This window comes from Strix aluco, chromosome 3, assembly GCF_031877795.1.
Source record: "Strix aluco isolate bStrAlu1 chromosome 3, bStrAlu1.hap1, whole genome shotgun sequence".
Classification (NCBI taxonomy): Eukaryota; Metazoa; Chordata; class Aves; order Strigiformes; family Strigidae; genus Strix; species Strix aluco.
This window is the reverse complement of record NC_133933.1, coordinates 70603664-70618916: the sequence shown is the minus strand read 5'-3', so window position 1 is coordinate 70618916 and position 15253 is coordinate 70603664. Positions and strand designations below refer to the sequence as shown.

Sequence of the window (15253 nt, the reverse complement as noted above, 5' to 3'; positions counted from 1 at the left end):
AAGGTTATTTCACTAAAATAAGATATGGAATGCAACTTTTTTCCTCCTTTCATGTAATTACAGGTTTCGTAATTTAATCTTGATCTAAAATATTAAACAACTACTGTTTGAACACTATGGTCAGACTGAGAGTGTGTGTGTCTATAATATTATATATTTAAAGAACTTTAAAGCTATAAAACCCAAGAAGCTCTTTTCCATTTAGCTCACATTCCCTATTTCTGTTAGTGATCTTAAGTCAGATTTAACAGACAAAAATATATACAGTATCTAACTCAGCGATTTACAGTTGTAAACAAGCAATCCATGCAGCCGTGAAAATCTGAAACTAGAACATAACTTTAAATACAAATATGTATTTTATACCTGTAACAGAATTTTTCTTTGAAGCAAACTTCTTTTAAACTTTAGATCTCCAGCTGAGATAACTTTTAAAAAAAATAATAAACTCAAGACAACTGTATTAGTACATGTGACACTACCTTCAGGAAAACCTTAATCTTTTGAAAAAAAAAAAAATCAAGTTTGAGTTGTCAAACAATCACCATTGAAAGGATTTGTATATTGCATTTTATCTTATTTGCTAGTGTACCTCAGAGCGCATTTTTCAGGATAAACTGATAAGGTCTTAAAGATGAGTTTCAAAATGAAATGTTAACTGGCCCCTAATGATAGCAATGTGAATGTAACACTAATGAGCTCAGTAGATATACAAAAATGTATTTGTTGAGCTCTCAGTGCAATGAAAGCAAATTTTCTTTTTCTCTATAGAAAAAGAGCTCTCTATATAGACTTGATGCCTTACCTCTAGGTCACAGCTGTATTCCGTGCCATCCAGAAGCATCACTTTACACTGCACAGTCTTAATTTTCTTGGGAGACTTCTGAGGAATGTTTTCAGTTTTAATTTCAGCTGTCTGCACTTCTTTTGTCTCTCTTTTTTCTTTTTCTTGTTTTTCTTCCTTTTCCTCTGCAACTTTCTCTACTTCCACTTCTTTACCATCTTCTTTGGCAGGCTATATAAAATACAGTTAAACAATGACTGAAACTCAGGACAGTGGATATTTTTAACTTGTTCATTTCTTTTATAAGCTACTAATAAATAAGACATCAAACTTTCATTAAAGTTGTGCACATACTGGAATCACTAGTTGTGCACAATCGCCAGTATAAGCATTAAGGTCTTCCTTTGGGGACCAGATATTCTTGCTCTCAGACCGCAGAAGGTGCCTTTTTTTTTTTTCTTTCCTTGAAACGAGATTTTTTTTTTAGTGTTTTATTGACTTTTTTTTTCCCTAGCAGTAACAAATTGAACAAGAAGCTCTGGGAATTATACAAAACTGAAAAACAGTGTTTATGAAAGTCAAGTTATACACAATCACAAAATGGTTGAGGTTGGAAGGGACCTTCTTGAGATCAACTAGTCCAACACCCATAGGGCCCCTCTAGGGCCATGCAGAGCAGCTTGCCCAGGATCATATCCTGTTGAATTTTTAATACCTTCACAGATGGAGACTCCACCACCTCTCTGGGCAACCTGTTCCAGTGCTTGACCCACCATCACAGTAAAAAAGAAAGATTTTTTATGATTTGAGATGGTATTTCATATTTTTAATTTGTGCCCATTGCCTTTTGTCATTTAACTGCATATCACTGAGAAGTCTGGCTCCTTTTCATTCCCTCCCTTCAGGTATTTTATACACATTGATAAGATTCTCCCCTGATCCTTCTCCAGGCTGAACAGTACCAGCTCTCTCAGCTTTCCTCATATGGAAGATTCTCTATGCCCTTAATCATCTTCGCCACCCTAGATTCTGAGGTTTGGGTGTTAAAACCTTGACAGGGAACTTTTCAAAGAGCAATACTCTGGAGCATTGCAAAGGTGGCACTTGGCTTGGAACTCAGCACTAACCTCCCAGAATGAATAAGGACAGTGACCACAAGCATGGTTTCTAGGTAAAGGATAACAAATATTGAGATTATAAGGGCTCAGAGATAATACATTTGTTATTTGTTGTGGTTAAGTCACTAAGGAGGTATTCATGCGATCCAATGGCTTCAGAGTCAAAGCTGGCTTAAGAAGCGTCTCCTCTTTTCCCTGCTCATTTCTACCACAATGATACAGTTCAATGTTCCTTTGAACTACGCCAAAGTGTGAGGTTACACTAAAATTAAACATCTAGAACAACAGGAGTAAAAAATGGTCTGCCACAGAGCAGGAACCTTTAAAACCAGTTGTGCTACTCATAACTGTATCAACCCTACTGCACAAAAGGCCAGAAAGTAGCTATCATTTTGTCCCCAAAATGATCCTAACGAAGCTTTACATGAATTACATGAATCATGAAACAGATCTCATCAAAATTACTACAAAGCATCTACTAGTCTTCCCACGCATACCTGTGTTTCAGCACTACTAACAGAGTGTTTTTCTTCTTTGTCGTCAGCTTTAGCATTACGCCGATTTTCAGCTGCTGCTTCTTCTAAGCTCTTTTTTGGCTGAGCCACCCCCTCTGGTGTCTGGCATTCACTTTCTTCAACTACTTGTTCTTCCCCTGTGATCCTTTTCTTGATCTCATCTTTGGGCTCTGCCAAGGTGTATGATTTTTGTTTCTTAAGCCACGGGGGAAGGAAACGAGAAATACCCTTGCTTTCAGGTGCAGCTTTTTCCTTCTTCTGGCTACTTGGACTACTTTGGGTAGTTGGTGCTGGGACAGAGGAAGAATCTTGAGCTTCTTCAGAGGATGTTTCCCTGGACTTTGGATTTTCTGGAGTCTCTGATGCTTCTTCAGGCTTGTCCTTGGCTTTGTCTGGTCCCAGCTGCTCAGAATCTTTCTTTACTTCAGTCTCTGAGCCAACTTCAGTTGTCATTGTCACAACTTACACTAAAAGAAGCAACAATAAACGTTTTGTTATGTAGCATCACTATTTTTACTGACTCTTACATTATTTGCAATAATTTGTACTAACATCTACAAGAGTTTCTAAATTAAGCCTGTTAGGGTTAATGAAGTACTTTTCAAATTCTCAGCCACAAGTAAAACCAGTAAGCTAAAACTTAGTGCTCTGAAGATAAAGGTTTTTAAAAATACTACTCTAGAGAGATAGATCTACCAATACTTTCCTTCTCCTTGATAAAAATTCAAGTGTGCTCACTGAAATGCATCTTTTTTTATTGTAAGATACTCCTGATGTTATTGTCCAAGATTATTTAACGATTAACTTCAGTTCTCTTTCTATGGGGCTCCTTGGTTGACCCAGATGCTCAAACTTCAGAAGAGCATCCGCCTTCTCTAGTTAAACTGGTAGATACAAGCCCCTTACTATTCAGTGACACCTATCAATATAACACAAATTTTACACAGAAAATCTTTTTAAATCAAGAAAGAGTGCATGCTTCTAGTTGCTCCTTTTTACATTAAGAAAAGACGTTCTTGCCTTAAAAGAGACTTAGCTAAAATATCTATACTCTTAGACCTTACATAACTCTTCCATCCTCCTTATCCATACCTTTTCAGCAAAGAAGCAACCAGTAGGTTTACAGTTGACAGTAGCAGAAGAAGATACTGACTTTAGATGGGAGGTCACAGCTTTAGTGTTTAAGTTTTAGTTTATAGTCAAATCTGTTGCATTAAAAAAAAAAAAAAGAAAAAAGAAAGAAGCTAATAGATGCCTAGATATATAAGAGATAAGCCCTTCTGGCAAAAGATATGGACAGTATTGAGCCAGAGGAAACAAACTTGACAGTTATCTCAGTACGAAGCTTAGACACAGGAGTCTTGAAATATCTACAGGCAAATTCATATTAAGCAAGCATCTCAAGACCAAAATTAGCTACGTATTGTGGGTGTTTCTGTTAGTTACTTTAAATGTCACTATCTAAACCAAAACATTCACCAATGGGGAAATTAAAGGAAAAGTTAGTATCTTTACTGCTATACTAGAGACTTCTGAATACATTTCAAGCTTAAATATCTCAGTTATGTAGCAATTTCTTTCACTTTTTATAAAGGCCTTCAAGTTTTAATACTATTAATAAAGCTTGTTGTGATAGAGGATTAATATTAATGTAAGTATTATTTATCTCAGAGGTAATGGGCCTCTGAAAGGTAGGTTTTCATTTGACTAGCTGTTGAGATTAAAGAATTTGCTATTTAAAGCCACATATAGCATATATGTGTGCTACATATAGTAAGCTAGTTTTAAAGCTGCTACTAGTCAAATTACATTTTGCTATAACTTTCGTATCTTACACAGAATTGCTGCTGTTCTTTTCTAATGGTAGGTATCAATCTTTATTATTATTATTTAAAAGTTTATTATCAAAATGAACAATACATAGAAAACCAAAATCAGCTTTCCCCAAGAGAAAAATCCAAACTTCTGCCTATCAGAGAATAGTGATCCACTCTATTTAAAGTCAAAATGAAGGTTTCATTATTAAGAGATGATAGTGATTTTTTCTCATGCATCTCTAAGAATGAACCATTTTTTTCCTCAAAAATTAGCTAAAAAAAAAAATTCAGAGACCTTGATAAATCTTCAGAGAAGCTATAGGAAAAGGAAAATAGATGTTTCCTGCATGGTTTTTTTACTTTTCAAAATATGCAGAAATGCATTAAATACATGTACACAGTAATAAAAATTCATTATATACCACTCCAAAAATTAAGCTCGTATTTTGATTATACAGTCAAATAGAAGATATCTGCAGAAAATTCCTTAGAACTAAGCAAAATAAATCACCCTGTAAACATGTTCCTATGACACTGTTCTAACAATAAAAGGAACTGAGGATACCAAGTTACGCATCTTAACTGATGAAATTTAGACAGGATAGCAGTGGGTGATACAAACTTGCCCAGTGTGAAGCAGGAAATGTTCTGCATCTCTAAGTGTCCAGGTTTTCATAATTGAAGTTACAGTTAAAAGGAGAACTTGACTTTATACTGCTGAAGCAAGGGAAACTTGTTTACAGCCCCTGCCTGAATAGGTCTGTCCACATTCATTTAATGCCTTCATTTGATGCCCACAGCAGGAGATGGTTTCTTTCATGAGTTCAATTTCCTATAAGCTTGTAACTTCAGTAGTTTCTAGGGAAGAAGATGAGGAATAGAGAGGAAAAACTTACAAAACAAGACATACCTCTTTGCTAAACCTGTAGATGTCTTTATAATCCAGGTAGTCTCTGAATGAGCTGTTAAGAGATTGATGAATTTACTGAACAATGGCAAGTGTAAGGGATAGTCCTCCCAAAATATCTACCTTCTCTACCACATGAGCTTGATACATTTCTTTCTTCTAGAATTTCATTCTGGCACAAGAATTAGGTATCGCTTAAAAAAACCAAAAAAATCAGGTCTACCTGCCTTTCCTTGCACTCAACGCCCTGGCAGATTCTCCAATTTTGTAGTTCACAGGAAAACCAGAGGTGGTGGGGGACAAAACATTGGAGTTCTACAATCAGAGTCTACTGTTGCAGGTTGTAAAGTCTCTGATGTTACCTTCACTACAGTCAAGCAGATAAGTAACCAGGTTATCTGGAAATGGCTTTTTCCTGATCCTCTCCTGCACTGACAGGGAAGGCCTTGCAAGATCCCACCCAGTCCTGTGTCTTAACAGCCAACAATGTGTCAGAAAGGAAATGGAAATAAGAAGCAGACAGCATTTGTCTCATAAATATCATTCGGAAGAAATAAACCAAATTAGGTTGAAAATGTACTGTTCCAAACTTTAACAGCAACTTTTCTTCTCTTCCTGTCTCCAAGTAAACTCTCATTTGCTCTTACTATGTAGCACACTATGTATTTTTGCCTCTCTAATTTTTTTAAGCTCTGTGACAGCTACAGTAGGATAGGGTTCTCCTTATCTCACTTCCTTTGGATTGCAAGATATGATTAAATGCATATTTCCTTTAGAAATGAGAAAGGAGAATGAGTGTAAGAATCTTGCAGCAACAGTGGACAACAGAAAGGAGCCTTAGGGAGATGCTCAAATGGAGGGATTACCAAGGTTTGATCAAAGACAAAAAAAATCTTGGTAGATTTTGCAATTGGCATTAAACCCATGCATATTAAACTATTAGTGATAACATCTATATCCTTTGCAATCCTCCTGAAAACTTGCCTCATGCAAACTGAATGTCTAACCCAAACTGCAAGGACTAAGGTGGGGGTGGGAGGGAAAAAAGTTTTGGAAACAACCACGCAATTTCTGAAGAGGAACTTTGTTGAAACAGGTCCCACTTCTATGGGAAACAGATATCCTGCCCTAATCATAACTCTCCCAACTTCCCCAAGCAAGGATGCTGGCCAGGAAGCAACTGAGGACACAGGTATTCTCTCCCCTCTCCATCTCCCTTTTTATTCCACTGAGAAGAAACTAATGCTGGCCAGAATTCACACCTGAAAGCAGGGCAGAATACTATATTCCTTCCTTACCATTCTATTTCCTCTCAAATATACAGATTTGTCAGTTGGTTGATACCTTTCTTTCAGTTCCTAGCGTAAATTCTTGAAATGTAGTTGCCTGACCAGAAGGATTCCTGTCACCATAGTTAAACTAGAAACAGAAGACATATTGAGTATAACATGAAGTTTATTAAAAGAAAAAACCACAGAAAAAGAGTGGCTCAGAGATCACAAACATTTAACTAAAACCATAGAAAGCTTCTTTTCACTGCAGTTGATAATCTACATCTTAATTCACTGTTTCCATTACGGTATTTCTTATTCATCAGCACAGACAAACAAATCCAAATCCTTTTTCCATATATTTCAGGATCTCATTTTACTCATTTTCTGAGTATATTAAAGAAGGAAAAGACAATCCTAAACTTGCTTTTTCTTTCTCGGTTTGTGACTAAGATTCATAGCAAACTCAAGAAATCAAAATAACTTTGATAGTTATATCTTCACCAGTCTAGTAAGATTCACAGAGAAACCACCATGTTGCAGAAGAAAAGAAGAAATAAATTATAACTCAGTGCCAACATGGGTGTCTGCACAAGTCGTGCAGTTTTCTGGATCACCATATTATTAATAATTCCTTTTAAAAATCATTGTCTTCATAGAAGTTAACTAATTGCACACTTGCACTTCCAAATATTAAAGCTCACATGGGGTACACATATGTACTGGGTCTGGCTGAGCTGGAATTGGTTTTCCCCTGTAGCAGCCCTCATGGTGCTGTGTTTTATGTTGGGAGCCGGCAGGGTGTTGATAGCACACTGGTGGTGTGGCTACTGCTGAGTAGTGCTTACACAGCACCAAGGCTCTTTCCAACATTTCCTCCCCCTCCCAGTGGGACGGGGTGGGCAAGATCTTGGGAGGGGACACAACCAGGACAGCTGACCCGAACTGACCAAAGGGATATTCCATACCATATGGCGTCTGCTCAGGTGTAAAGCTGGGAAAAAGGAGGAAGGGGGTGGGGTCACCCTTGGTCCTCCAAGGCAACCACTACGCGTATTGGAGCCCTGCTTCCTGAGAAGGCCCGACATCGCCTGTTCATGGGAAGGAGAGGATAAATCTGCTTTCTTTTTTTTTTTTTCTTCTGCGCACGGACCTTTGCTTTGCTTTGCTTATATTAAAACTGCTTTTGTTTTACCCACAAGGGCTGTGGGTTTGGTTTTTTTTTTCCCCTATCTTATTTTCTTTCCCCTCTTTGCCCTGTTGAGAAAAAAGGGGGAAGGGGGGGGGGGGGGGGGGGGGGGGGGCAAGTGATAGAGCAACTTGGTGGGTACCTGGCATTTAGCTAAGGTCAAACCACCACAACATAAAAGAATAAAAAGAGAGCAAAGAAAATTTCTAACATCTGAAAAATACACACGAAAACCTAAAACAAGGTCATGTGTACTTCAACTGCTTATTTGGGAGTTTTTTTCTTTTGTTTTAAAGTGGTTTATTTCTTGCTGTATTATTGAAGCACAGCGGAAGACTGCTCGGCATATCACAGTTGGTTAGGATAGGTCATTTATGAACAACATGCCTGCTGGCTTCAACACAAAATTTGTTGACATGAAAGCCATAAAGAAGTAAAATCCTAGCTAGAACAGTCATTCAAATTTTACAGAGTGTAAAAGGTCTGGTTTAACCAGCAAGTAATACCTGAGGAACTTGCTACTACACCCAGAAGATTTTTTCAAAAGCTTAAATCTGTTATTTTTCTGTAGAATACAATGATTTATACTCCAAATTGGGCTGAATGTACGAACTAAAAAAACTTTCTTCTACATTTCTCTGAAATTTTAAAGCTTGTATTTTATCATTAGTATGTAAACAAGAAAACTCATGGCATCACATGGTTCTATCAGCACACCACTGTGCAGCATCATGTTGCTGAAGATGCCAATATAACCTGCACACATTCTATTAGCAGACAAAGCAAAAAGCAAATCCAATTTCACCTTTTAGTAATTTTTTAGGCGGATTACTACAATTGCGAAGACATGGAGCTCTCTGAATACAAAGGAATAAATTAACAACTAAAGAATACAGTTTTCAACTTTGAGATCCTTAAGGAAACAAAAACTTCCCTAAAATTGGCTTAGTTACATCAATCTGCAACATTTACATTGTGTGGCTTCTCATAAAAAACTGATCTGCAGCCAAACATCAACTCAAAAGTACCCCAGTTCTCCCATAGAAGCTTGCATCCTTCTCTGTATTTATACATACGCAGGACTATATACATACAGACATGCTTTGACTACTGAATCTAATAATTTGGATTAAGTTCATTTTTAAGCACATTCCTGAAAAAAATAGATGAGACTAAAGTAAAAGATCAACAGTTTAGCAAACTACTGAACATGTTTAAAAAAGTTACAACAGAGAACCGACAGGAAAACATGTTTTGCATGTACGAAATCTAATCATGTATTTTCAAGCAATTAAGATGATCTGTAGCAATTGAACCTAAGTATTTACATACAGTGTGACAGGGACTGTTTCAGTTTGCTCCTTCTCTGATGATCACCATGCACAAAAATCAAGGTTAACTGCAGAGGCTGAAGAGACAGACTGCAGACTCTGCTTTTTTACAAGTCTCAGCAGTAGCCACAGGGCAGAAGCCTGTCAGAGTCCATCGGTTTCCCATGCAGTGATGAGACCACCAGAGCTGCGGCCTGAACTGATCTCATGCTGTCACAGCTCTTTGTAGGCTTAGAAGGTAACGCATTGATAAACAGACCACCAAGAACAATCCTATGCCACATATAGCCAAAAAATCCTCAAAATTATTTTTTTCAAAGCTTCACAGGTCATGAAGGAGCCTTATGCAATAATCCAGGTGACTAGACAACTAAAGTTCTGTCATGATTCAGACTTTTGCCATTGTAACAATATCTCCTGCTAAAAATATTTATCCTAAACATAAGCCAACTAAAAATCACCCTTTCTCCTTATGATTCTGCTCCAACTGCCTCCTAAACTGGAAGCTTATTTGCAAGGAGGTAGCCAGGTGAGCAAACTGTCATTGCCAGTCTGTACATTGGTCAGCAGATGGTGCCATAATAGTTCTAAAAAATCAGGAGCGCGTTTCAAAGGTCAAACTTTAAATAGCAACAATATTCCAATTTCAAGTGTAATTCCCCCAAATATGATAAGGAATTGAATCCTTTCGTAGAAGTATTAACATAACATTTTAATAAATATAATTTCAGAGCCAAACAGTGAATTACTACTCCATGACAATAAAAATTAGTTACATGTGTACACGAACATGTGTGTCTAAGTATATACACATATTCACATAGCATCTAAGCTTATCTCCAAGAGTAGACATGGCACAAAATGGTGTCTTCCCAAAGGATTGTATGTCTATCAAATCCAGTTTTCAGAGAATTCCAGCCACATCATGCTGGCTAGCAGCCCCAGAGTTAATGTCAACTGTATTCATAAGCATCCTTTTATCTAGATAGCGAACCCACTATTCAAAATAACAGGTATTTCGTTAGCCTTCATATTTACATCTGTGCTATCATACAGCTGAATATTTGCAAGCATACAATGTTTCCCTCCCAAATACAGTAGCCTACCTGCATTCCTAGGAAAACATTATACAAGTCCTTATACAAGTATTGAAATATCAAGTCTCTAGAATTATTTTTGTAGTGTTAGAAAATTATTGTAGATGTGTTACCATTCCTTGCACTCACTACACAGAATACACAGGACTCACCAGAAAAACACTGACAAGTCCCTACATAGGATGGCATAAAATTAAAAAATACTTCTGAAACAACAATATAAGACAAGTACTAGAGTAAATCTGAAGATCACTGTGAAGACCAAAAAAAAAAAAAAAAATCAAGGATATAGACAGAAAATTAAGTGAGACAGAGAAAGCTTTTTCTGTCTAAAATTGCAAAGCGACCATCTGCAGTCTAGATAGCCCTATTAATGAAAATATTCTATTATGCCGACAAATTTCTGTAAAGCAACCCGAGGGAAGTTACCTCAACTCTTTGTAAAGTCAAAATAGAATCCAGGAACATTACTGTTTATCAAAATCTTTTTCCCATTAAAGCAGCACAACACATATCTATTCACCCTCCCAGTCAAGTGCTCCCAACTTTTCATAAAACACCTGCTGCAGGCCATCTGAATAACTTGATTACTGCAATCCATATACAACTTAAAAGGATTAGTTTTAAAGGATAATTCAGTTGAAGGGATACAACTCTCCAGAAAGGAAAGATAATACTATGAGACATGAAAACAAGTGAGAACTCTTTAAACAGTATTTTGCTAAAATTTGTCTCCTGACACTAAGTAGCAGCCTAAAAATGTATAATAAAACATAGAAAATATTAGAAAGTGCTGTTTCCCAAACTAAATGAAATGCATTGAGAACTGCATGTAAAGCTCATAATTAAAAAACCACCCCAAAACTTTCAACAAAATCAGAACATAAATACCTTTCAAGTGCTACACATAGCCAAGTTGTGATGCACACATTGAAATTTCTTTGAGATTACATTTAAGCAAGTATACATCCTGCAGTTCTCAGTGCTATCTATACTATATCCAGACATAACAGGAACCTGTTCCTTCTGTATTTTCAATCTACAAATACTCTGATATATCAAGGAAAAAAAACAATTCTCAAAGAGCAACTTAATTCAAAACAAGAAATCTCTCTCTGCCAGAGTACATATGGACATATATAATCTGTTTATCAAGCTAGTTTTGTGCTGTTACCCAGCACTGAAAAAATGTTGCGAACTGATGAGAATCAAACAGTCTTTTGAAAAACTGTATCGAACAAGAGTGACCCCACCCAAGCCCTGACACTGCTAGAGAAGGGCATGCTCAGTGGAAAACTGGGATTTAGTTCCAAATTCATTCCAGCAGCCAGAAAATGGACACGGGTCAAGAGACAGCTCTGTTTTCCTGTTATCTGTCCAACAAACTAACAACAACAGTTTGAGAAAAATCTCTGCCCTATCTTTAAAATCAACATTGCAAGTTTACAGTGGGTTTTGACTGGTCACATTAAACCCTCATGATAACCACAATTTGAGAGATTAAAAACAGCAGCGAGCATTCATTTGTTCTGAGCAATGTTGCCCCTGCAATCTCTCTTCCTTCCACTCCATCCCACCTCACCAAATGGTTGTTTCTATAACACTGCCACAATTCCACTGAAGCATGGGCAAACATTTCATTTTTTCCAATTCTTATTAAAGAAATTGGAGTGAATCTATTTGGGTTCTGTAAATTATTTAGCTTGTTCTGATTTGGAGGTGATGGATTTCTAGATGCCACAATAAATTTTTCATTTTCAACTTTTACTTTTTTTAATTTATAATGTATTGGCAGGAATAAAAACAGTTTATACTTAAAACATTAAGCTTACTGTTGCATAAAGTATGCTTCCAAGGCACTTTACAATAACATGGTTAATCAAAGCACTTTCCAACTCAGGTTGAAAAATAACGTATTATTATCTGAGAATTTTTTTTACTGCAAACTGAGAGGCCCCAGTGTAATAAAGCTCTGGGATGCTGGAATCCCAGACACACATCATTGTTTTGACAAGTATCCATTTCCTCTTCAGTGGAAGTCATATAGAGAATTATTAACATCTCGCATGTTTAGGAAATGTACAACAGCATGCAAAAGAGGGAAATAACTGCAACACCAGGATTTAAGGTCAGGAAAAAGAAATCAGTGACTAAGCTGTGCTTTTGGTAGAACACTAGTGACAGACCCCTACAAGCAGGACACATTTGCAAGTAATTTTCATCAGCAAATATAACCATTAACTTTATTTCACCAGTTATGACAAGGCTGAATGTCATACAGATGCAGACACTATTGAGATCACATTCAAAATGCCTGTTAGCTTTTTATTTCAGATAATCCAGCTTCGGAACAATGGCCAGAAACCGACTGACAAATGCATTAAGACAGTTTGCTCTGTCACGTACAAGAATAGAATTCAATAGACAAATGTTGTTTACAAAGCTTCAGGGTGTAAACACAGCCACAGAAGTGCCTTTTTTGTCAGCAACATCAGTTCTGTATTTCAACTTTAAAACACACTTCATTTTTGCTATTGTCAAATATAAGCACTATAGAGAGAACAGTTCTCTTTGGCAAGCCAGTTTAACAATACTGGTTGATGTTTGCACATTACTGAGGGAAACAAAAACTTGGAAAAAGTGACATTAAAATTATAAATTATTTTATACAGGTGATAGATGTAGAATCTTCTGCTACTTTTTTTAATGTCAATTTTTCTGAATCAGGATGAAAGTTGAAACACAAAAATTGATACTGCCACCACTTCCTACCGATAATGAAGTCAGTTTAAAATATTTGGTTAAATGGCATCTGTGGCAATCTTCAACAAGCTTAATCCAAATTCCAAATAAGTGCAAAGTTTCCAGATATATGGTGAAGCATTTCTGGAGGTAAATTGCAGCTGTCTCTGTTGCTTACCAGTATGTGATCCATTGTTGAAGGACCTAGAGAGATCTTGACACACATGCAACTAAACAAACCCAGGCTATTAATTATTTAGCATACTTTATTAAAAAAATAAACACATGAAAAACAGAGTAGTTAAAACCATAGTAATTCACAACTACTGCTACAATGCTATTTCATATTCCCCGTCAGCTGTCCCACATTCCCCAAACCTCAGGGGTTAGACACCCGAGATGTCTTGTGTTGGCGTTTTAATTTTTATGTTTGCAGCTAGCACCAGCTAGCTGAGTCTTTCATGTGCTACTGGAACAGAAGTATTGTCTTGAAAGAGCAGAACTAATTTGTTCAGTGTCATAGCCCTGTTATGTGTGTCGTCCCCCCCCCCCCGCCCTTGAATAATTATAATGCACCTAAAATGATATATGTAAAGCAGAACACTGCAAACATTTTCCTACATACTTATGTTTACTGGAATATATAATGAAGTATTGAAACTATAGATAATACCGGTCTTCAAGAAAGTATGTATCTACAGCTCCTGTGGGAGCCTAACATTGCCAATCCCAAGCAACAAAAAGCAGCAAAGGAGAGATGCCTCTTTGCTGAGCAAATAAAATTGGCAGCCAAAACTTCATCGCTCCCATAGGGTCTTCTGAATGCTGGTATTTGATTCGAAGAGTGAAAATACCAGCAGCTTTCTACAAGCTTCCCACTTTTCATGGCAATGGCTTGACCACTAACAACATTTCAACCACTGCAAACATCTCTAAGCTAGACAAAGTTAAATGATGCCCTAGAGGTCAGAAACAGGTCTAATAATACTAACAGGGAAAAAAAAAGCAAAAGAGAATTTTATGCTAATAATGCTGGTTTTGTGCCTGGACTTCAGCATTTAACATGTTTGTTAGTGATCTAAGTGCTTAAGCTGTTCTGTGCTTTTTGGAAGGACATTCCCAGCATGAAAGATTGTAATATAAAACAGATAACAGGATATGCATGGAAGTCCCAAGGGAGTAACTATTTAAACAAAGTTTTCTTTGGAGAGTTAGGGAAAGATGACAGATAAGAAAGATTTAAAAGAATAATTCATTTGTGAACACCAAGAACAAGGTAGGGAGGAGTATCTAGAACCGTCCTGTAGACAAGAAAAAGACAGATGGTGATTTGCCAAACCACGACTGCAATGACATTCCCATATAAATATACACCACAAACTGCAGTTTACCAAAGTAGCCTCACCCATTGCAGAAAAGCCTTTTAATGACCACATCCAAATGGGAATGGTATGTTATTACAGTAAGCTTTCAGGCCAAATTAAGTAGAGGCTTTTTTCTGCCTTCTTGGGCCACATTTTCAGTTCTCATTCTATATATGCAGAGAAGTTTCAAAGCTTTGAAACAGTCCTAGGCAAACACAAATCCAAGTTGACAACAATTTATCATCTAACAGTTTTATTATACAAACAAATACAGCACATTATAAACTCCACCCCAAAAAGACTTATTTGTTTGCATTAAACCTCCAATCTGCATTGATTTAGGGGTTTCTTTGCCTTCTTTTGGCCTCATCAGTTTAGGTGCTGACTGAACAAATGCTTGAAAGCACATTTGCCCTGCTGTTCTCTATGGTTACGCATCTCTTGCATTTAATCTTAGATCCAAGGCTGTGTTTGAGCTCACTGTCAAGGATTTCCCCCAACCTGTCTAAATTTTCCTTAACTCTGAAGTACTTTGAAATATAAAGCAATGAGAAAGGGAAAATTCATATAAGCATATAAACAGACCAAACTCATTGCAAATTTTTCTTGACCATAATACAGTGGTTAATGACTATTCTTTTTTTGCAAGAGCATATTCCTGTGTGGAAGAAATAGGAAGCATATACTAACAAAAAGAACAAGGGACTCACACTCTTGCTTAAAATTACATCATCTTCTCTCAGAAATCAAGATCACTTGAACAATAGTTCCCAAAGCGAGATGTCAGAGACCAAGAACTGGAGCTATCATCTGGATGAAGTCTGGGATGTGCTAGTCTAAGAAGTCTGCCTAAACATACGAGCCTCAACAAATAGAAGACTGAAAACTTCTACCGCTTAGAAAATGTGTACGTCTGCGTTAAGATGGGAGAAATATATCCATATGATAGACTTGAGTTTTGGGAAATGGTATGAACAACATGCAAATTAATGTTCAATAAATTCAGTAACAAGTGTGGATACAGAAACACAGTAAAAGGGAAGGACTGATGTTACAGCTCTCAATTCTCTCTTCCTTTTATTACAAACAGAAAACTTGGGAAAAACAAGCTAACAGTG

General features: G+C 36.8%; 1 protein-coding gene across 18 annotated transcripts in view; it reads right to left on the bottom strand.

Annotated features, from left to right (window-relative positions):
- The window catches only part of EPB41L2 (erythrocyte membrane protein band 4.1 like 2), a 130613-nt gene that overhangs the window by 79714 nt on the left and 35646 nt on the right, over window positions 1-15253 (bottom strand). For 17 of the 18 annotated variants that reach the window (XM_074819133.1, XM_074819115.1, XM_074819125.1 and 14 more), the window contains exons 3-4: window positions 2400-2884; window positions 806-1015 (exon numbers count right to left, since the gene is read on the bottom strand). In XM_074819133.1, coding sequence (XP_074675234.1) covers window positions 806-1015; window positions 2400-2870 — 681 coding nt within the window. In that variant the 5' untranslated portion in view covers window positions 2871-2884. Of the gene's footprint in view, window positions 1-805; window positions 1016-2399; window positions 2885-5144; window positions 5197-15253 lie in introns of all 18 variants that reach the window. The other variant, XM_074819116.1, reaches the window with a different exon arrangement.